Genomic DNA, 24317 nt, shown 5'->3' on the forward strand with positions numbered 1-24317 from the left:
AGTGCAGCACTCCCTCAGTACTGCACTAGATTATGTGCTCTCGTGTCAGGAGTGGAGCTTGAACCCACAACCTACTGACTCAAAGGCGAGAGTGCTACCAAGGCCATGAGCAACGGCCATTTCATGTTAAAATAAAAAGTGGATCGATTCTATTGCATAAGCGATACAGAACTGTCAACACCGGACATGGTCCTTGGGTTTCCAGTCAGCGGCATATAGTAAGAGGAAGATTTCAACCTTCAGATGCTTACATGATAAAGAGGGGAACCCTGAAGAAAAGAATAGGCAGGGTATTGTTAACATTGTGATGTGTATAATGCATTGAGCATCAAGGTGTAATTCACCTTAACGGCGGGGTCCCCATTCTGGTGGATTGTGGTACTTGGATCGATATGCCCCCAAAGTTTGGTACAGAAATGAAAACAAGAACAATACAAGAATTTAATCTCGGCCTGCGCCGTTGATTCATAACAGATGGGAGATGTGTCAGTGGGCTGCACAGGCAGTGCCTCGTTCAGTGCTGTGTCCCAGCAAGTTTCTGGCCGATAATCAAGAGGCCAGGAAATACAGGCTGCAATTTGTGTCTCATAAATGTCTTAACTCCCTGGCATTTTTGTGGGTGCCTTGAGTCAGTGCCTGCCTATTTAAGAAACTAAAGGACCGATCAGTGTGCGCAAACAAATGATAACACTTGGACCCCCCTTTTCTTTCGTGCTACCCTCAGGCACTTTTCTGATGCAGGCAGCAGGTGCACAGACCCCTTCCCTGGCACTTCTCTAACTGTGTTTGGGACTCGGCTTGTCCTCGGTCCCAAACATGGGCAGCATAGGTGTGGAAAATGCGGGACTGCTTTCTATTGCACCGCCCCCCCCCTCCACCCGCAATGGACCCAATGGGAATTGGTGGCATGTTGGTCAGTGTAAATGAGGGCAGCGCTGGCGTTCAGTGCCAGCCATGGCTCAGTGGGTAGCACTCTTGCATCTGGATCAGAAGGGTATGGGTTCAGGTTGCACTTTGGAGTGCACAATCTAGGCTGACACTGCCAATTTACACACAGCAATGTCCCACAAACAGCAGTGTGATGATGACCAGATAATCTGTTGATTGAGGGATAAATATTGTCCAGGATGCTGGGGATAACTCCCCTGCTCTTCTTTGAAATAGCGCCATGGAATCTTTCGTGTCCACCTGAGAGAGCAGACATTGCTGTTTGTGGGATCTTGCTGTGTGCAAATTGGTGCCACATTTCCTACATTAGTTTTTCAGACAGGAGGGAGGTATAGAGTGGTGTTCCCAAGGGGTTGATATTAGGGCCATTGCTCTTTTTGATAGTACTCTGGACTTGGGTATACAGAGCAGCATTTCAAACTTTGCAAATGTTATGAAACTCGGAAATGTAGTAAACAATGAGGAGGATAGTAACAGACTTCAGGAGGACATAGACGGCCTGGTGAAATGGGCAGACACATGGCAAATGAAATTTAACAGAGAAGTGTGAAGTGATTCATTTTGGTAGGAAGAATGAGGAGAGGCAGTATAAACTAAATACAATTTTAAAGGGGTGAAGGAACAGAGACCTGGGGGTGTATGTACACAAATCTTTGAAGGTGGCAGGACAAGGTGAGGAGGCTTTTAAAAAAAAAAAGCACATGGGATCCTTGGCTTTATTAATAGAGGAATAGAGTACATCAGCAAAGAAGTTATGCTAAACTTTTATAAAGCACTGGTTAGGCCTCAGCTGGAGAATTGTGTTCAATTCTGGGCATCGCACTTTAGGAAGGATGTCAAGGCCTCAGAGAGGGTGCAGAGGAGATTTGCTAGAACGGTTCCAGGGATGAGGGACTTCAATTATGTGGAGAGACTGGTGAAGCTGGGGTTGTTCTCCTTAGAGCAGAGAAGGTTAAGAGGAGATTTGCTAGAGCTGTCCAACATCATGAATGGTTTTGATAAGCAGTGACAGGATCGGACAAAGTCAACATGGATTTACAAAAGGTAAATCATGCTTGACTAATCTACTGGAATTTTTTGAGGATGTAACTGGTAAAATAGATAAGGGAGAACCAGTGGATGTGGTGTATTTGGACTTTCAGAAGGCTTTCGATAAGGTCCCACATAAGAGATTAGCGTGCAAAATTAAGGCACATGGGATTGGGGGCAAGGTATTGACTTGGATAGAGAACTGGTTGGCGGACAGAATGCAAAGAGTTGGAATAAACGGGTCGTTTTCCGAGTGGCAGGCAGTGACTAGTGGGGTACCGCAAGGATCGGTCCTAGGACTCCAGCTGTTCACAATATATATTAATGATCTGGACGAGGGAATTGGATGCAGTATCTCCAAATTTGCAGACGACACAAAGCTGGGTGGGAGGGTATGCTGTGAGGAGGATGTCGTGAAACTCCAGTACGATTTGGACAGGTTGGGTGATTGGGCAGAAACATGGCAAATGCGCTATAATGTGGATAAATGTGAGGTTATCCACTTTGGTGGCAAAAACAGGAAGGCAGATTATTACTTGAATGGCAATAGATTGGGAGAAGGGGAAGTGCAAAGAGACCTGGGTGTCCTTGTGCACCAGTCGCTGAAGGTAAGCATGCAGGTACAGCAGGCGGTTAAGAAGGCAAATGGTATGTTGGCCTTCGTAGCAAGAGGGTTCGAGTATAGGAACAAGGATGTCTTGCTACAGTTGTACAGGGCCTTGGTGAGACCGCACCTTGAGTATTGTGTGCAGTTTTGGTCGCCTTACCTGAGGAAGGACGTTCTTGCCATGGAGGGAGTGCAGCGAAGATTCACCAGGCTGATACCTGGGATGGCAGGAATGACGTATGAGGAGAGATTGTGTCGATTGGGCTTATACTCACTGGAGTTTAGAAGATTGAGAGGGGATCTCATCGAAACTTATAAAATTCTGTCAGGCCTGGACAGACTAGATGCAGGAAGGATGTTTATGATGGCCGGGGAGTCCAGAACCTGGGGTCATAGTCTAAGGATAAGGGGTAAGCCATTTAGGACTGAAATGAGGAGGAATTTCTTCACCCAGAGTGTGGTGAATCTGTGGAATTCTCTGCCACAGAGGGCGGTGGAGGCCAGTTCATTAAATATATTCAAAAAAGAGTTGGATATATTTCTTAAGGCTAAAGGGATCAAGGGATATGGGGAGAAGGCAGGGACAGGGTACTGAATTTGGATGATCAGCCATGATCTCATTGAATGGCGGAGCAGGCTCGAAGGGCCGAATGGCCTACTCCTGCTCCTATCTTCTATGTTTCTATGTAAACTGTTTCCAGTGGCAGAAGGGTTGATAACCAGAGGACACAGATTTAAGGTGATTAGCAAAAGACCTAGAGGTGACATGAGGAAACATTTCTTTCCACAGCGAGTTGTTGTGACATGGAAGGCACTGCCTGAAAAGGAGTTGGCAGCAGATTCAATAGTAATTTTCAAAGGAGAATTGGTTAAATACTTGAAAGGAAAAAAATTACAAGGCTGTGGGGAAAGAGCAGAGGAGTTTGGGACTAATTGGTTGGCTGTACCAAAGTGTTGGCACAGGTACGATGGGCTGAATGGCCTCCTTCTGTGCTGTATCATTCTATGATTACAACAGTGACTACATGTCAAAAAGTATTCAATTGTCTGTAAAATGCTTTGGGACGTCCTGAGGTTGTGAAAGACGCTATATAAATGAAAGTTCTTTCTTATCCCTACATCAATTTAAAATTAACATTTACACTTGTATTTTTAACTTCCAAACTACCTTGCCCATTGTAATAAAGTCAGGCTCAATTGTGGGATGTTTTAACGTAATTAGAAACCCAAACTTCGATCAGCAGTGGTGAGGCAGGTGGTTGAGGGTTTGACTCGCTCTCTGATTCCTGTGCTAACTACTTTGGGTTCTTTCTTTTCGCCCCCACAGTAACCTGCTGTCCTCCGAGTACAAAGAAATACATTACGAGAAACAAAAGACATTCTTATCAAAGGTAAGCCCTGATTTTAATTTTTTTTTAGGGTAGGTAGGGCGCATGGAGAAAAAGATCTGAATTACAGAAACTGTAATGTGACATCTACATCAGTTTGGGGTGCGATCCCTTCTCTACAGCTGGAAGCTAACATCTGTGCCCAGGGGCAGTCCATGGACAAATCTGAGGCAGGGGTTCTCAACTGGGGGCCGTGAGAAGGTTTCAGGGGCTCTGCCAAAATAGCGCTAACCCAAGTTGAACCAAACATATTTCTCATTGCTTCCTCAATGAAACCAATCAATCCAGATGTAACCTCTTGTCAGTCGACAAAAAGGTGGACAGAGCTGCTTCCTTGTACACTTGCAGAAGGAGACCGAGAACTACGGTGAAGGAGTGGGGAAACAGAGCCGACAGCTCACGGCAATGGCGAGAGTGACCTCGTGTTTCTGATGGGTGCCATGTGATTTGTCCGCAGTGGGAAAACCGGTTGGGGTTGAACCCGTTGCTCCAGAAATAATCTTCCATCCGCAGTTGGATAATTTACTCAGAGGCCTGATACTTTTAGTTGTATGAGCCATTTTTTTTTTGGTCTACTTTTGTGAAGTGAGTTTTCTCTCCGCTCTCTATTTTACTTTTTAAACGGACAGTGCATTTTAGGTAACAGGAGCTGGGTGAGACCCTCGATGTATTTATTTTAGGGCCATGGTGTTGGTTGGAAATTTCTGAAAATGTTCGTATGGTGAAGAAAGATGAAAAGTGGAAGGTGTTTATAAATGCTATACTTTTATCATATTCTCCTTTTTATATGTGATTTAAATACTTGAAAGGGGGAAAAACTGCAGGGCTATGGGGAAAGAGCAGGAGAGTGGGAGAAATTGGAGAGCTCTTTCAAAGAGCCGGCACAGGCACAATGGGCCGAATGGCCTCCTTCTGTGCGGTATGATTCTAGTTAACCAATCCCTCATGTTTAATCACTTGAAACTCTTGTTTCATCCATCGTCTCAATCCGCTGCCCTCCTGACCAATAATGTTTGTCTAACTCTCACTTCTGGGTTCGATGTGGCCAATCTGGTTGTTCGGTTTATTTGGCGCTTTGAGCGGGCGATGCGAAGCCAATCAGACCAGCTATTACAGATGGGGAGACGTCGTTGTGCATCAGACATGGCGGGGCAGGGCAATCCGGTGCAGAGAGAAATACACCAGAACTGGGTTAACATTGAGGTTATTACCAGCGGCATCAGAAAGATGCAGGATTTCCTCAGTTCATTCAGTAAGGAGCAGCAGCCAGTGAGCAATAAGTAACCAGCAGTAACAATAGAGTCACCAAAGGAGAGCTTCCTCTTTACACCCACTCACTGCGGTGGGTGCCGGTAATGCTGGGCTTTAGGGCCTGCTTCAGGTCAGATCCTCTGTTAGTTTGTCTCTGACTTGACAGTAGTAGAAAAATAAAATTGCATCTAATTTCCAGTTATCGATTAAAGGGGGTGGGGTTAATTTATGATTGTAATTTCTCTTCCTAATTAGTCACAATAAGTAAGTAAAACAAAAATAATAATAAATATATATATTTAATTGTATAACTAATTTTTTTTACAGAATATATAGTTCTGTTGTGTTTTTATAACACGGGAGGGGGACCTCAGAAGCAAAAAGGTTGAGATCCCCTTATCTGAGGAACATAGGAACAGGAGGAGGCCTTTCAGCTCCTCGAGCCTGTTCCGCCATTCACTTAGACCATGGCTGATCTGTATCTTAACTGTATCTACTCGCCTTAGTTCCATATCCTTTAATATCCTTACCCAACAAAAAACTATCAATCTCAGTTTTGAAATTTTCAGTCGACCCCCCCTCCCTGCCTTTTGGGGGAGAGAGTTCCAGATTTCCACTACCCTTTGTGTGAAGAAGTGCTTCCTGACATCACCCCTGAATGGCCTGGCTCTAATTTTAAGGTTATGCTCCCTTGTTCTGGATTCTTCCACCAGAGGAAATGGTTTCCCTCCTGAATGGCTTTGCTCTAATTTTAAGATGATGAGCTCTCGTTCTGCTGCAGCTCCTCAAAAAGAAAGACTTGCATTTCTAATGCGCCTTTCATGACCGCCGGACGTCTCAAAGCGCTTTACAGCCAATGAAGTACTTTTTGAACTGTAGTCACTGTTGTAATGTGGGAAACGTGGCAGCCAATTTGCGCACAGCAAGCTCCCATAAACAGCATTGTGATAATGACCAGATAATCTGTTGTTGTTATGTTGATTGAGAGATAAATATGGACACACAGGATAACTCCCCTGCTCTTCTTCGAAATATTGCCATGATCTTTTACGTCTACCCGAGAGGACAGACGGGGCCTTGGTTTAACATCTCATCTGAAAGACGGCACCTCCGACAGTGCAGCACTCTCTCAGTACTGTACTGGGAGTGTCGGCCTAGATTTTTGTGCCCCTGGAGTGGGATTTGACCCCACAACCTTCTGACTCGGAGGCGAGAGCATTACGAACTGAGACACCGTTGACACTTCAAGGAGAACATCCAAGGTGGCTTCATCAAAGGAGGGTGGGGGGGGGGTGGTTGGGGACGGGTGGGTGGGGGAACACGTGCTTATGGCCACCTTTCATTGTTGGCCGCCCCCACCCCTCATCTCCAAAAAAAAAGAGGCTAATTTAAAGTTAGCGCTGCGGCCCTTTAAGAGCTGTTTGATCCTGACGGGGGCGGCCGAAATGGAATGTGTTCCATTTCCCCCAGCGCTAACATTCCTCACCGTAATGAGAAAAAATTGACAGAGAGGAGCACAAAGAAGAGATCAGTAGCTGACTCAGTGAATAACACATGGCATTGGAGGTAGATGGTTTGAGCTGGGTAGCTGGTAAAAAATGATCGCATCTTCATGAAAAATGATCACATCTTCAAACCAGTTCTTAATATCTATGTGTGCTTAATAATCAGTCAATGCAGACAAACAAAAGCAGTTTATATTCACAGCGCGCTTGAAGTTACACTACACAATGAGCCTATACACATCAGAGTTAATGGCCCCAATATTTACGGGGCGGGATTGAGGGGGGCGCCTGTTCGTGGCCGGGAAACCCAGAAATGCCGGGAACGCCGATTTAACGGCAGGACCACATTAGAATTTTTTTTTAAACTCAGTTTCCCTCCTGGTAGCTGACCAGCTGCCGGGCGGGAAAACCTGCGGTGAAAGGCAGCAGCCGGGGACCGCTAGCGATGATCCCTGGCAATGGGGAAGATCGGTGGTCAGTGGGGTGGGGATGGCGGTGGAGAGGAGAGAGGTCGTGGGGGATAGGTCAAGGGGGGGACCCTCTGCCGCCCTGCATGGTGGGGGGGGGGGGGGTTAAAATGATCCCCAATACCACTGTTTAAATGACTGACAGAGACATTTTATGAGTCCATTAATCATTCATATTGCACCATGTACTTTCAAGGCGTGTATTTTTGTAATACGGTTTTTATCTGACTTTTGGTGCAGAAATGTAAATGAAGGGTTAACCAACAATGTAAGATGTTAAGAAAATGTACTGTAAAAGCAATCAGCAGTGGAAGCTTATGACACTAGGCGTTTCTTGGCAGTGCGGTAATTGTTTTGCTCAGTATTAAATCATTCCTTGCCAGCAAGTTTTAATTTTTTTAATATATTGATTTTTTTTTGGTACATTAAACTGCTACTACAATCCCCCAAAGTACCCAGTTTGGACTGGCCTTGTAATGAAACCAATAGTGAGATTATAAAACCGTCCTGGCACGCGTGCAAGTGCAGTGGTTGGGGAATTGCAGATTGCTAATTCAGCAAAGAGCTTAAATCAGGGCTGGGCGTTAACGCAGACCGCAGTGAGCTGACCTGTGACACCGCCAGGCTCGGAGAGGACAGTCAGCCTATTGCCACGCCATTAGCTACGGCAGCTGACGGAGGTTTTTTTGCCTCCCTTCCCCTCTCGGCATCAGCGAGACAGATCTTTTATTTTCAGTGCTTTAATCATGGCATGAAAGCGTGCAGAGGTGGGAGTGTGCCGCAGGTTCGACAGTAATTATACAGCGCCTTTAACGTAATTAGATGCCCCAAGGCGCTTCACAGGAGCGTAACTCAGACAAAATTTGCCACAAAAGAAGGCATTGGGACAGGTGACAATACTTGGTCAAAGGTGGGGCCAAGGAAATTGGAGATGTGTGAGAGGAACGCAGAGATCTCTGAGGGTTGCAGGGCTGGAGGAGGTTACAGGGATAGGGAGGGGTGAGGCCCTGGAGGGACTTGAACATGAGAATGTGAATTTTGAAATTGAGGCGTTGCTGGACCGGGAGCCAGCGTAGGTCAGTGAGCACGGGAGGTGGGGTGATGGGCGAACGGGACTTGGTGCGAGTTAGGACACGGGCAGCCGAGTTCTGGATGAGCTGAAGTTTACGGAGGGTGGAAGGTAGAAGGCTGGCCAAGAGAGCGTTGGAATAGTCCAGCCTGGCAGTAACACAAGCATTGAACCCCTTCAGTTGCCGCCGTGCATTACAGGCAGCGGGGTCATGAATATGCTTCTAAAGAACATTAGCAGATACTTGTTTCGAAAGTCCAGCGATGGCAACAGCTGAGACGAAACCTACAAGGACTCGAGCTACCAGGCCGTAGCTTAATCCTAATGTGCGAGCACCTCGTGCGGGAGACAGCGCTGATTGTGCGTAAAAAAAAACAAAACGAGCAAACACAAAATAAAAATTCTGCCAACGCTGGCAATCTTCAAAACAGTTTGCTGAGATCAGAGCAGGTTGATTTCACGCTGCGGCCCATCATAGTAAGTGATTAATTACCTGGGCGAAGGGAGAAATTAACCACTTCACAATCCCGCTCCCTCTGGGGACTTGATGGGTGTGCGTTAGTGCAGACCTGGGTTAGAAAGGTCAGGGTGACCGGCTCAGTCACGGAGAGGCGCAGTGCTACTGTCATCTCTTTAACCCTTTGCTCTCCTTGTGGTGAGTTTTTTGCCTTGATTTTGCAAATTGCAGTACTAGTAACAAAACCATTAATGCCACTGCTCTGACCACTGTGCCAGTCATAGAACCATGGAAGTTTACAGGACAGATGGAGACCTTTCAGCCCATTATGTCTGCCCTAGCTCTTTGCTAAAGCAATCTGAAAACTGAGCCCACTGCCCCGCTTTCTCCCCATAGCTCTTTATCTTCCTCTGCTTCGAATATCTATCCATTCTTCCTGTAAGAGATGGAATGGCCTCAGCCTCAACTACTCCCTGTGACTAAATATTCCATATCTAGCAATTCTCTGCGCAAAGAAATTGTCCCTAACCTCTCTCCTCACTCTCGAGTCTCTCCTTTTAACAAAAGTTTCTCATCCTGCCATTTTAACAGACGTTAACTGTTTCGAGCACATAACCCGGGCTGACACTTCAGTGCTGAGGGAGTGCTGCACTGTCGGAGGTGCCATCTTTCGGATGAGACATTAAACGGAGGTCCCGGCGCCTCGATTTATCGTCTCATCCGGAAGACGGGCGAAGCTATTCTCTGCAGTTAACCCTTGCTGTGGCTGCTACTGTGCCAGAGTTTGATGTTGACACGGGGGGCACAAAGTATTCCTTTCCCCAGCAATGACATCCTTCACCTTGGTGTCTGACTGTTCGTGCACCTCCTGACGTATTGATCAATTATTTTAGTTTGCGTCATTTTTTTTGGTGAATATTCAAGTAGCTGTAAGGTATAAATGTGCCCCAAGGCTGATGGAATTAATTTAGTGCTTACCATGGCAATTTTCAGCAATGGGATACATTTTACATGCAAATCCTGCTTTCACAATCCAAATATAGGTTACTGTGGTGGGAGAGGAACTGCATGAGGTGATAGCCAAGCTGTTTGGAGACTTGATTCCAGAATGTAGCTCTAGATAATATTGGGGAGGGTGGGGTCGATAAAATCAATTGTTAAAGAAGAACGACTTTAAGTCGAACAATTATCTTAAATACAAAAAGAAAATACTGCAGATGCTGGAAATCTGAAATAAAAACAGAAAATGCTGGAGATACTCAGCAGGTCAGGCAACATCTGTGAAGAGAGAAACAGAGTTAACGTTTCAGGTCGATGACGAAAGGTTAACCCTGCTTCTCTCTTCACAGATGCTGCCTGACCTGCTGAGTACCTCCAGCATTTTCTGTTTTTATTATCTTAAATGCAGATTATTCAGTTAGCCTCTGAACAGCAAAGCACTTTCTCACTTTAATTATGCCATCTAACATTAACAGTGAGTGTTCTCAGAATGCTCAGTTCAAAATCTGATTGCTGTGCTGTTGCAAGTGCTGTGTTTTAGGGAATTATTTTAAAAATTATTTCATGCATTAAAGAAACATTTGCTGAGCTTTGTGCTCTTCAGGGAATGTTCGGGCTGGGAAATGGAATGTTTTCCAGTGCAGACTCCCAGTGCCATTGTCAAGTACTCACAGGGCATGTACAGCATGACTGGATGAGTTCCCTCTGCTCTGCCCCAACAAGGTGCCTTAGCTGGATATTCCCATGAGGACCCTACACCAGTATGACATGCTTCCAGTTCCTATGCCAGTCTTCCTGTGGTTGCATTGCATGGGGACTGCTCAGCTAGAGGCAGTTTTGTAGCATGGGCCCGTGCCCACTAAGAACTGGTGTCAGCCGTGGCTCAGTGGGTAGCACTCTCCTCTCTCGAGTCAGAAGGTTGTGGGTTCAATTCCAGCTCCAGAGACATAATCTACGCTGAAGCTCCCGGTGCAAGTACTGAGGGGAGTGTTGCACTGTCAGAGGTGCTGGCTTTCGGATGAGACGTTAAACTGTGGCCCTATACCCTCTCAGGTGAATGTATAAGATCCCACGGCACTATTTCAAAGAAGAGCCAGGGGAGTTCTCCCCGGTGTCCTGGCCAACATTTATCCCTCAACCAACATCACTAAAACAGGTGATCTGGTCATTAACACATTGCTGATTGTGGGATCTTGCTGTGCGCAAAATTGACTGCCATGTTTCCTACATTACAGCAGTGACTACACTTCAAAACCTATTGTAAATTGGCTGCAAAGCGCTTTGGGGCATCCTGAGGTGGTGAAAGGCGCGATATAAATGCAAGTCCTTCTTTCAAATGCTCCTTCTCTAATGCGTACAGAGAATGCTCTGTGTCTAACATATAGACCAACTGCTCCTTCTCTGTGATATGCTGATATCCATGTATTGTGAGCCAGATGGTACAGTGGCACTGCAGTGAGAATCACATGGTACAGAAACATTTCAAACTGTGCGATTTAGCCTGTCGGCCTGCTGTGCATTTAAAATGGATTTTTTTGCTCCGACACACAATTGAAATTTATATATGGAAAGCCAGTGGTGTTCATGGAAAAACAGATGACATCCTGGGATTTGGAATTTTTGTTGAATTAAAAGTACACACAAGCCCTCCCCGCTCCCCCCACCCACCAAAGCTAATTTGCAAACAAACTCTTTGAATTTGGACCTCAGTTTCCGGAGTTGACAGCTGGAGGCTAAGCGTCAAGGCCAGTCTGGCACCTCAGGTCTGATGGATGGTCCAATAAATCCTGGTTCTGCAGTTGACATTTAGCAACTACAACAACTTGTAGTACAACGTCCCAAGGCGCTTCACAGGAGCGATTATCAAACAAAATTTGACACCGAACCACATAAGGAGATATTAGGACAGGTGACCAAAAGCTTAGTCAAAGAGGTAGGTTTTAAGGAGCGTCTTAATGGAGGAGTAAAAGGTGGAGAAGTTTAGAGAGAGAATTTGTGAGCTTAGATGCCTAGGCAGCTGAAGGCATGGTATCAGTGGTGGAGCGAAGGAAATCAGGGATGTGTAAGTGGCCAGAATTAGAGGAGCGTGGGGATCTTGGGTGATTGTAGGGCTGGAGGAGGGTCACAGAGATAGGGAGGGGGGGAGGCCATGGAGGGATTTAAAAACAAGGATAAGAGTTTTAAAACTGAGGTGTTGCCGGACTGGTCAGCAAGCACTAGATGGATGGGTGAACGGGACTTGGTGCGAGTTAGGATAGGGACAGCTGAGCTTTGGATGACCTCAAGTTTACGGAGGGTGCGAGATGGGAGGCGGGCCAGGAGAGTGTTGGAATAGTCGAGTCTGGAGGTAACAAAGGCATGGATGAGAATTTCAGCAGCAGATGAGCTGGGGCAGGGGCGGAGGCGGGTGATGTTACGGAGGTGGAAGTAGGCGGTCCTGGTGATGGAGAGGATTTGGGGTCGGAAGCTCAACTCGGTCAAATAGCAGCATTCACGGGATGGAGTTGCAGCTGATGTCCCTGTCTGATACGCAGGCTATCCGTATCATTTCATCTGTAATGTCACATTGACAGTACACAAAAGCAGTCTAAGCCCCACGATTGGATTAAATGCCATTATGTTTGCACTGTACATAAAAACACACAGAAGGTACAACACAGAAATAGGCCATTTGGCCCAAACAGTTTGTGTCGGCATTTACCCATCACACGAGCAAATAGCCCCAATCATATTTACCCGCCCTTTTCCCAAATCAATTTCAACCCCTTTGTAAGAATATAGAGATGTTTTTCCATTGTTTTCAGGACGGAACAAAGACAGGGCAGTTAATGTACGTTAGCAACACGAGCCAATCAGAATTGGTTTAAAGTGTGTGCTGGCAGATCCTATCCTTTGATCACAATGAATCTCCTGAACTAAAGCCACAGTTCAGGAACAGCAAAGGTTGTTGAGATAATGCTGGAACAGGAAGATAACATTAAAACTCAGCAACAATTAGACAACGTGCTCGCTAATGATGAGGATGTTTGTTTGGTAAAACAGTATAAATGAGGGTCACAAAGAAAACACCAGTTAGGAACTACCTTCAAGGAGAGGTACCATGAACGGCCTGGACAGGCATTGTTCACGATTCCCGGGAAGTTCTTTGCACGTGAGTTTCTAGATGTAGGACTGCGTGTACTGCTCTGTATGTAGTCTTACGATAAGTGTTTTGAAACCATTATAAATTAATTGTTAGACATATTACTGTCTCTAGCTTTCACAAATCTGATATTAAAGGGATAAAGATTATCCAGCCCCCTTTTATCTATCCCATATCATCTTGAATTTTTCTGCCGCAACCACTAACTCTGGAAGTGAGTTCCTCACAACTCTCTGTGAAGAAGTTTCTCCTGTCTTCCGTTCTAAATCTCTTACATTTAATCCTGTATCTAGGGCGAGAATTTTAACCCCCAAAAACGGGTGGTTTGGGTCGGGTGGGAGGTTAAAGTGTTAAAAAACTGAACTCCACTCCAACCCGCCCACTTCCAGTTTTAACGGAGGCGGGACGGGGAGCGGGCAACCAACCCGCTCCCAGGAGGCAGGTTGGCAATTTAAATATAATGAGGCTGCGTGCCTCATATTGATTTAACTCGGCTAGACATATGTCCCTGTCCTCAGGAAAACCCCCAGCTAAAGGGAGGTGAAAGCTGCTGGATCCAGCAATTAAGTGCCTTTCCACTTACCTGCTGGATCCAGCATCCCTGCCTCGTAAACCCCCCCGCGATCAGACACCACCCCCCCTCAACCCTTCCAATCTCCACCACGGGGCCTCCGACCTCCCCCTGAGGCCTCCAAACTCATTCCCGAGGCCTCCAATCTCAAAACCCCCACACCCCCTGGTCTTCGAACTACCCCTACCCCCTCACGAGGCCCCTGACCTCTCCCCACCCAAGGTCTCCGATCTCCGACCCCCCACCTCTCCGCTCCATGGCTGCGGTCTTGTGCCAAAAGCCTACCCACCCAACAGCCAGCCTCTCAAACCGGCTGGCTGCGGCCGGAAAACGAGAAAAAAAAGTTAGTCGGGTCCCACCGTTAAATTCGGCAGAACCTGAGGGAAACCCATTCTTCTGGGCTTTCCAACCTCTATCCACCCCTTCCCCTGCCCCTCTCTGGCTCCGAGTTAATATCCAGCCCTATGGCTCCTCGTTCTTGATCCTTCAACTACTGGAAGCTGTTTGCTTCTATCCAACCTGTCCAATTTTTTCATAATTTGAAACACTGCAGCAGAACTGTTTACATTATAATCATTTTATTTGTCATTTATCATTTATAATCCTTTTGACGGTGTATCATGAAGAGACTGGTTTACTGTCGTGGCCATGCACCACCAAGCCTATTTTATTTCACCCCTCCCTATTTCCGTAACCTCCTTCAACCCCACAACCCCCTGAGATATCTGTGCTCCTCTAATTCTGCCCTCTTGAGCATCCCTGATTTTAATCGCTCAACCTTTGGTGACTGTGCCTTCAACTGCCTAGGCCCTAAGCTCTGGAATTCTCTCCCTAAACCTCTCTACCTCTCCCCCTTTAAGATGCTCCTTAAAATCTACATCTTTGACCAAGCTTTTGGTCACCTGTCCTAATATTTCCTTATGTGACTCAGTGTCAAATGTTGTCTGATAACGCTTCTGTGCAGTGCTTTGGCCGACGTACTACGTTAAAGGTGCCATATAAATGCAAGTTGTTGTTGCTGTTTATAATATATGTTAGCCTGTCTGCTAGTGAAGTACGAGTGTAACAGCCAAAGAAGATCTTTTTAAAAACTCTCCTAATAACCCAGTGGTTGAAGGTGCCATGAGGTGTGATACTAAAGCCATACAGAGCAGAAGGTTGCAGGCTCGACCTCCGACCTCTGCTGAGCCAGCTGATCTCAGCCGATGGCAGAGGTTAGGGTGCAACAGTCAGCCGTGGCTCAGTGGGTAGCACTCTTGCCTCTGAGTCAGAGGTTGTGGGTTCATAGTCCCGCGCCAGAGACTTGAGCACATAATCCAGGCTGACACTCCAGCGCAGTACTGATGGTGTTCTGCACTGTCAGAGATGCCATCTTTCAGATGAGGCATTAAACCGAGGCCCCGTCTGCCCTCTCTGGTAGATGTGAACCGTTCCACGGCACTATTTTGAAGAAGAGCAGGGGATTTCTCCACAGCGTCCTGGCCAATATTTATTTCTCAACCAACATTAGTAAAGCAGATTATCCGGTCATTATCACATTGCTGTGGGAGCTTGCTGTGCGCAATTTGGCTGTGCTTTTCTATATTACAACAGTGACTGCACTTCAAAAATATACTTAATTGGCTGGGATGTCCTGAGGTGGTAAAGGCGCAATATAAATGCGAGTCTTTTTTCTGCCTGGTCTTCAGATCTTTTTGCAGGGACGGTTGTGGAGTGGCTTAATCCCAGATACATAGCTGTCAAGATTAGGCGTATGTTAGGAATGAGATTTATGATTAGAAATAAGCGTGAGAGTTCGTTAAACCCATTTAAACCCTATGGTGTTTTGTTTAGGAATGAAATACGTGAAAAGGCCAAATGAATGAGTCTCGCTCCAAATGATTGAGACTGAGCAGGGATGCACACAACCACGAGGGGGGCACTAGGTGTTGTCCTGCTCCAACCGTCTGATCTGATTTCCCCTCCCGCTTTGTATGGAGAAGCCACAGCCTTAGCTCAGCATGGACCAGAGTGGGAACTGAACGAAGACTTCAATCTGTCCCGTTTACATTGAGTCATTTAGGGGTCAGTGTCCATGTGCATTTTACATAGTCTTGCTACAATGACAGTGCCGAGGAAAGGGTTACAGCAACAGTGAAACCTGGGGGCAGATCATCGTCATGCCTCACACCTCTCCCAGAACACACTGTAGCCAAGAAAGGAGACAGGACTCTACGGTCCCAAGGACATGAATACTCACTAAGTGTTGCTTGGGGCAATTTTAACCACACCCACCTGTCAGGATGCTGGCGCGATCGGATGCGGCGCTTGTTTTACACCCGGTCCGATGTCACTCTCTGTTGAAGTTAACGGACAGTAATATCGAGGTGGGGAACTGGGTGTAAAACCGGCGATCCACCCCATCCTGTGGGATTCCCACCCACCGAGTTAGGTTAAAAGTGCCTCCAAGAAGAAAGGCGGCTTCGGGGCAATTTAAAATCTAGATTACTGGTGCCCAGGCTAATGGCACCTGAGTGGTCTTTGATCTATATCCACGTTTCAATTATATTCCTTTCCGTTTGCTTTTCCCTCAGGGTGGAGAACACTGTTACTATCATGGCCAGATACGGGGGAACGACAACTCCAAAGTTGCTCTGTCCACCTGCGATGGGCTTCAGTAAGTATGATCGGGGGCTCCGCCCAGGACCGGAGTTCAAATCCAACACAGACCAGTGGGAATGAGCGTCTTCTTCCCATACATGGTGAAATGGGCGGGGAGGATAAACCTAGTTGCTGGTGGATTTGGACAGAATGCTGCCTCTAACCTGGCACGCAGTTGGCAGTCCAGCTCATAGAAGCCGCAGGAGGGTTGGAGGGTGTGGGGAAATGGAGATGTCCCACAGGTTTGACATGGGTGCTTAGGGGATTAATGCGTATAGTGCAAGTTTAACTCTGCTGCTCGCTGTGCTATATATGGCCCCCTTCCCCAACCCCTCCCCCACTGCCCCCCCTGCCAAAAGCAAGTGTAAATCCAAAGGGACAGTTTACAAACTCGTAGCTGGACCACTTTGGAAGTGCAGCATTATAATAGATACTGAGGGAGTTTAGTTCCCTTAGTGACCTATTGGATAAAGGCACCTTCCTGCACAGCACTGAGCAAGATGGGCCAGGAGGACCAATTTCAGTTCCTGGTGTACGATGAATTAATTGGGGCTGCAATTGGAGAGCAGTTGGTTTCAATGCACCAGGGTTAGAGAAGGGAAAAATAGCCTGGGGCCCTGCTCCTGATTGCCACCCATTAGCGATCTCTGTTGAAAGTGTGCACAGAGGGATGTTGATGGAGGTCACGATTGGGCTTGGCTGTGGCACCCATCACCGTCGAATAGCCGGTCGCTACGCACTGTCTTGGCTCACAGGTAAAGAATTGCCTCTTCAGTGAAGATCAGGAACACCCGGGGAACCGCACCCCAGCGTGAGTCAGCACACCGCCCCCCCCCCGGGAACAAACTGGAAAGTAAACCTTAAAAAATAACACAATACGCCTAAATGTTTAAAAGGGAAGGTAACTGTGGGGCCAAATACCACAAATGGCACTTGTCCTAGCGTCACCTTCCCTAAAGTTAAGTGCCGGGAGAAATGTGTTTCCACTTTGACCCAGTCCCAGGGAGTGGACCGGCTCGTCTGACACTCCTGGACTTCCAGCTGGCCATAACAATCGTGTCAGATTAGAGAGCCCAAGGTTTAGTCATATACATTTGTAGATCTCGCACTCGGTCTGCTGCAGTCGTGGACTCACACCACTGAGACAGAAAGTCGTCATTTTATACGTTAACTTCCACTCCCTCTCTCTTTTAATCCCTTGGCATTTTTGGACATTAATTTCGCATCTTCTAATCTAGTTTCCCCCTGCCTCCACTTACACTGTGTACGTCTCTTTACTCAGAGCTTGGTTTTGTGATTCGTATCCCGGATCTTACAGCTGTTGAAGTGGTCCTCACAGCATTATCAGCCTCTTTAGTATCTTTAAACCTCACCATCCGCCCTCGCTCGCCCTCTGTAACCCATCCATTCCCCATCACAGCTCTCACACTCCATTCCCTCTATAACCCATCCATCCCCATCCCAGCTCACACTCTGCATTCCCTCTATAACCCATCCATCCCCATCCCAGCTCTCACTCCATTCCCTCTATAACCCATCCATCCCCATCCCAGCTCTCACACTCTGCATTCCCTCTGTAACCCATCCATTCCCCATCCCAGCTCACACTCTGCATTCCCTCTATAACCCATCCATCCCCATCCCAGCTCACACTCTGCATTCCCTCTGTAACCCATCCATTCCCCATCCCAGCTCACACTCTGCATTCCCTCTATAACCCATCCATCCCCATCCCAGCTCTCACACTCCATTCCCTCTGTAACCCATCCATTCCCCATCCCAGCTCTCACTCCATTCCCTCTATAACCCATCCATCCCCATCCCAGCTCACATTTTGCATTCCCTCTATAACCCATCCATCCCCATCCCAGCTCACACTCTGCATTCCCTCAATAACCAATCCATCCCCATCCCAGCTCACGCTCTGCATTCCCTCAATAACCAATCCATCCCCATCCTAGCTCACACTCTGCATTCCCTGTGTAACCCATCCATCCCCATCCCAGCTCACACTCTGCATTCCTTCAATAACCCATCCATCCCCATCCCAGCTCACACTCTCCAGTCCCTCTATAACCCATCCATCCCCAATCCCAGCTCACACTCTCCAGTCCCTCTATAACCCATCCATCCCCAATCCCAGCTCACACTCTGCATTCCCTCAATAACCCATCCATCCCCATCCCAGCTCACACTCTCCAGTCCCTCTATAATCCATCCATCCCCATCCCAGCTCACACTCTGCATTCCCTCTGTAACGCATCCATCCCCATCCCAGCTCACACTCTGCATTCCTTCTGTAACCCATCTAACCCCAATCCCAGCTCACACTCTGCATTCCCTCTGTAAGCCATCCATCCCCATCCCAGCTCACACTCTGCATTCCCTCTGTAACCCATCCATCCCCAATCCCAGCTCACACTCTGCATTCCCTCTAACCCATCCATCCCCATCCCAGCTCACACTCTGCATTCCCTCTGTAACCCATCCAACCCAATCCCAGCTCACACTCTGCATTCCCTCTGTAACCCATCCATCCCCATCCCAGCTCACACTCTGCATTCCCTCTGTAACCCATCCATCCCCATCCCAGCTCACACTCTGCATTCCCTCTATAATCCATCCATCCCCATCCCAGCTCACACTCTGCATTCCCTCTGTAACCCATCCATCCCAATCCCAGCTCACACTCTGCATTCCCTCTGTAACCCATCCATCCCCATCCCAGCTCACACTCTGCATTCCCTCCGTAACCCATTAATCCCCAATCCCAGTTCACACTCTCCAGTCCCTCTATAACCCATCCATCCCCATCCCAGCTCACACTCTGCATTCCCTCTGTAACCCATTAATCCCCAATCCCAGTTCACACTCTCCAGTCCCTCTATAACCCATCCATCCCCAATCCCAGCTCACACTCTGCATTCCCGCTATCCATCCAGCCCCATCCCAGCTCACACTCTGCATTCCCTCTGTAACACATCCATCCCCATCCCAGCTCACACTCTGCATTCCCTCTGTAACCCATCCATCCCCAATCCCAGCTCACACTCTGCATTCCCTCTGTAACCCATCCATCCCCATCCCAGCTCACACTCTGCATTCCCTCTGTAACCCATCCATCCCAATCCCAGCTCACACTCTGCATTCCCTCTGTAACCCATCCATCCCCATCCCAGCTCACACTCTGCATTCCCTGTGTAACCCATCCATCCCCATCCCAGCTCACACTCTGCATTCCCTCTGTAACCCATCCATCCCCATCCCAGCTCACACTCTGCATTCCCTCTGTAACCCATCCATCCCCATCCCAGCTCACACTCTGCATTCCCTCTGTAACCCATCCATCCCAATCCCAGCTCACACTCTGCATTCCCTCTGTAACCCATCCATCCCCATCCCAGCTCACACTCTGCATTCCCTCTGTAACCCATTAATCCCCAATCCCAGTTCACACTCTCCAGTCCCTCTATAACCCATCCATCCCCATCCCAGTTCACACTCTGCATTCCCTCTGTAACCCATCCATCCCCATCCCAGCTCACACTCTGCATTCCCACTGTAACCCATCCATCCGAAACTCTCCACTCTCCCTCTGTAACCGTTGTCGATTTTTAACTGTCTTTATTCTGTAGCGTACTCGCGAGGTAAGGATCAACTGAGTCTTTAAACTTTTGAACAGTTGGTGTTACTGGAAATAAAGCACAACAGTTTTAGATATAAAGATGCTTATAACCCAGTCAGCATTACAAGGCAAAACTCCGAATCATCCAATTCTTCTGCTTCGGGAGACTGAGGAGTTCATTTTCTGCTGATGTCTCCATGGTCTGACTCTGGAGTGTCTGGTTTGACTCTGGAGTGTCTGGTCTGTCTCTGGTCTGTCTCTGGTCTGTCTCTGGAGTGTCTCTGGAGTGTCTCTGGAGTCTGTTTCTCTGGTCTGTCGGTGGTCTGTCGCTGGAGTGTCGCGTGGTCTGTCTGTGGAGTGTCTGTGGTCTGTCTGTGGTCTGTCTGTGGTCTGTTTATGGTCTGTCTCTGGTCTGTCTCTGGTCTGTCTCTGGTCTGTCTCTGGTCTGCGTCTGGAGTGTCTCCTCGATCTTAATAAAAACAGCTATCCATATACCCTTCTCGCTGGCAAAGCAATCTGCTGATAATTTTCCATTCTCTCTCTTTCCCATGGTTAAACCAGCTGCTGCTACAAAAACAGCTTCTGATGTTTGACGGTTTCTCAGTTTATCAAGGCCTTGTTGGTAGCTCTATTATCTTCAGCCTCACCCCTTATCTCTGTGAAAGTACATCATTTCATTTGGGCTTCAACCGTCTGTAGCAATAATGATAGCGATCAAACTTGGTAAAACTTCCCAGCATGCTGTCTTGTAACAGTCAAGTTGAACAGTTCTGTGTTCTATGATTCGTTGTTAATAATTTCAACCAAACTCTGCTCGTTTAATACAAAAGTAAAATACTGCGGATGTTGGAAATCTGAAATAAAAACAGAAAATACTGGAAATACTCAGCAGGTTAGTCAGCATCTGTGGAGAGAGAAACAGAGTTAACGTTTCAGGTCGATGACCTTTCGTCAGAACTCTGCTCGTTTAGTCCAGGGTTTCTAGCCCATCCTTTTTGTTTGCTTAAAACTGGTATTAACAATCCATATTGTAAAAATCCAAAAATCTTCAGTGGCAGAGTAGAGTGAGCTTTACTCTGCATTTAACCTTGTAGCATACCTGATCTAGGTGTGCTTGATGCTGACACGGGCAGATGGGCAAGTGAGGAGTGTCACAGTGCCAACACCCCCTCACCTTCAGGAGCACAAAAGAAAGCAAAGATGAGGAAACTCAGGTGAAAACAATTCTAGTTTTAAATGCTGGGACGGTGGCAACAAGGGTTGGAGAGCTTTGTGTGAGGTACTAGGCATTGATTGGAAGCAGCAGCCTCATTCTAATACTGTGTCATCTCTCTCTCTCTCTAGTGGCATGTTTGATGATGGTAACTACATGTATATCATTGAGCCATTGACGCAGGCACATACAGAGGTGAGTACCAAGCATTATTTCTTTTGTGCTGTCAGATGATCGGTGCCACCAGTACCTGCCTTATTGCTGAACATGGTAGACCTCATAGGTTGGTGACAGAGCTTTTCTTTCTCGGGACGTGGGCGTCGCTAGCAAGGCCAGCATTTATTGCCTATCGTTAGTTGCCTTGAAAAGGTGGTGGTGGGCCGCCTTCTTGAACCGCTGCAGTCAGTGTGGTGAGGGTACTTCCACAGTGCTTCTTGTTATTCTTTGCGGTGGTTTTGATACAGCTGAGTGGCTCGCTAGACCACTACAATAGGGCAGACCAGAGTCAACCATGCTGGTGTGGGACTGGAGTCATATGAAGGCCAGACTGGGTAAGAACGCCAAGCTTACTTCCCTAAAGTACATTAATGAACCAACAACAACTTTTATTTATATAGCGCCTTTAACGTAGTAAAACGTCCCAAGGCGCTTCACAGGAGCGTTATCAGACAACATTTGACACCGAGCCATATAAGGAGATATTAGGACAGGTGACCAAAAGCTTGGTCAAAGAGGTAGGTTTTTTGGAGCATCTTAAAAGAGGAGAGAGAGGCAGAGAGGTTTAGGGAGGGAATTCCAGAGGCTAGGGCCTAGGCAGCTGAAGGCACGGCTGCCAATGGTGGGGCGAAGGAAGTAAGGGATGCAAACAAGGCCAGAAGTGGAGAAGCACAGAGACCTTGGAGGGTTGTAGGGCTGGTGGAGGCCATGGAGGGATTTGAACACGAGGATGAGAATTTTAAATTTGAGGCATTTCCAGACCAGTTGGGTTTTTACGACCATCCGACAGTTTCACGATACCATGTTTCTGATGGTAATATATTTTTAAAAACTGGAAATAAAAAAAACTGAGTTCAAATTCTCAAAAGTGCCATGGTGGGATTTGATCTCAGATTGACTGGATTATTAGTCCGGGCTCTCGAGGCTGTTCCCATAATTTGGAGATCCTTTTAGGAGCAGCAAGGTGCTAGTTAGCCCAATGAGCCAGTCTGACATCGTTGGGACTATTCCAAAATTCCCTGGCTTTATTTTCTCAAGGGGGAGTTGTGAAGGATGCGATGTTTTTGTGCTGGGACATGCACTTTACCGTGGCAACTCAGCAGATTTTTTAAAAATGCAAGTTTAAAAAAAAAATTGCCGTTCAGCAGTTTTGCTACTGAAACCAATTCCGCAGGGTGCAATTATTTTTGGCTGCTGACGGCTTAAACCGGAGGAGGGTGAGAATGGAGAGAAGCCCGTGAAGTCACTGTCCAACTCTTGACAAATGCATGAGCGGCCCTCTGCACCCCTGATGCGGCGGCTAATTACCGGTCCTAATCGGCTGACTACAGCCTGCAGACCATGCAGAATTCCACTCCGAAAAGAAAGAACTGGCATTTCTACAGCTCCTTCCAATAAGAACAGGAGGAGGCCATTCAGCCCCTCGAGCCTGTTCCACCATTCAATTAGAACATGGCTGACCTGCGTCTTAATACTCTTACCTAACAAAAAGCTATCAATCTCAGTTTTGATATTTTCAATTGACCCACCCCCAGCTTCAACAGTTATAAAATAAAAACAGAAAATGCCGCTGGGAACACTCAGCAGGTCAGGCAGCATCTGTGGAGAGAAAAACAGAGTTAACGGCCCCGATAATGACTCAGAGGCACGTTCAGAGCGGGGGAGGGTTCACTATCAGGTGGGAAGCCAGGAACAACTTTCAGCGCGTCTGACTGACATTTTAACGCCGCCACCTAATCCGAATTAGGAGCAGGAGTAGGCCACTCGGCCCCTCGAGCCTGCTCCGCCATTCAATAAGATCATGGCTGATCCGATTACTCCACATTCCCGCCTACCCCCGATAACCTTTCACCCCCTTGCTTACCAAGAATCTATCTACCTCTGCCTTAAAAACATTCAAAGACTCTGCTTCCACCGCTCTCTGAGGAAGAGAGTTCCAAAGACTCACGACCCTCTGAGAAAAAAATTCTCCTCATCTCTGTCTTAAATGGGCGACCCCTTCTTTTTAAACAGTGACCCCTAGTTCTAGATTCTCCCACAAGAGGAAACATCCTCTCCACATCCACCCTGACAAGACCCCTGTCAGGACCCCAGAATAGAGCTTCTGGGTTTGGCGTCGAATGCGGGGCAGTGGGTGTGGTACGGACCCTCCTGATGGGCTCTCAACGGGAGTATTTAAAGGGCCAATCCAAAGATGGAGTTTGGAGGAGTGAGGAGTTTAAACCAAGTGAGGGTGAAGTCTCAGAATGGATTCAGGATGGTCAAGGGCTGTGCCTTGATTTAACGATGCCTCGCCTGACTCACTGCTGGGCGCAGTGAGGATCTGGAGAGAGATACTCTTCCTACAGTTGCAATAAAGAAGATGTGGCTGGAGGTGGTCAATAGGTCAACAGCAAGAGCATCGTGCCACGCTCCTGGCTTCAGTGCAGGAAGCGCTTTATTGACCTAACCAGGTCAGGAAAGGTGCGAACAGTTGCACATTCACCTCCATCCTGTTGTGCGCATCACCCCATTCCCTCAGTCTGCTTTGTCAAGCCTACTCCATCACTCCTCACACCCACTCATCTTGCAAACGCACCCATCCTTCTCGTTCTATGCACTTGCACACATCCCCATCTATCTATCCATCCACCACTGGCACTCACCCTCATCCTTATGCAATTTGATGTCTCTCCCTGATCGTCAACCTCACCAGATGCATGGCAGCCATCGGGTGAACACATGCCATTACACTCACTCATACGTCTCTTCTTTTCCCCTGTTGTAGGAGAAGAGAGCACAGAACACGAGGGAAAGAACTGGAGGTGGTTTTCCACATATTTCCTGTTAATAACTGCAGAGGAGGGAGAGCTGGAGATCAGTGGTGTTTCAGCGTCCCTGACTATCGGAGATGGGGACCTTCCAGCTATCTGTTAACACAATTAACCAACAGCGGCCCACATACAGCATTCAGTCATGTTGTTTTGTTTTCAGCAGCGAGTGAAATATGATCATCTCCATAACAATAAATTGCTACATTCTTACCTTGCCAGGACTAATTCATGGTTCCTCTCTCCGCCAGAGCCTTAATGTGTGTATCAGCAGTCGGTGGATCTCCCGGATGACAAATCCTCAGAGGAGCTGATTCCTTCTGAGGGTGCACCGTCACAGGACTAGTGCTTACCAGGCACCAGCTCAGATACTCGCACTT

General features: G+C 47.4%; 1 protein-coding gene across 3 annotated transcripts in view; it reads left to right on the forward strand.

The window, feature by feature from the left end:
* Positions 1-24317, forward strand: part of LOC147119998 (disintegrin and metalloproteinase domain-containing protein 23-like) — a 576022-nt gene that overhangs the window by 58929 nt on the left and 492776 nt on the right. For all 3 annotated transcript variants that reach the window (XM_085985478.1, XM_085985479.1, XM_085985480.1), the window contains exons 4-6: positions 3912-3975; positions 16007-16089; positions 21043-21106. In XM_085985478.1, the coding sequence (XP_085841604.1) occupies positions 3912-3975; positions 16007-16089; positions 21043-21106 (211 nt within the window). The remainder of the gene's footprint in view (positions 1-3911; positions 3976-16006; positions 16090-21042; positions 21107-24317) is intronic.

The sequence above is a fragment of the Somniosus microcephalus genome, chromosome 4, assembly GCF_052327205.1.
Source record: "Somniosus microcephalus isolate GS21.2 chromosome 4, FLI_Smic_1.0, whole genome shotgun sequence".
Taxonomy (NCBI): Eukaryota; Metazoa; Chordata; class Chondrichthyes; order Squaliformes; family Somniosidae; genus Somniosus; species Somniosus microcephalus.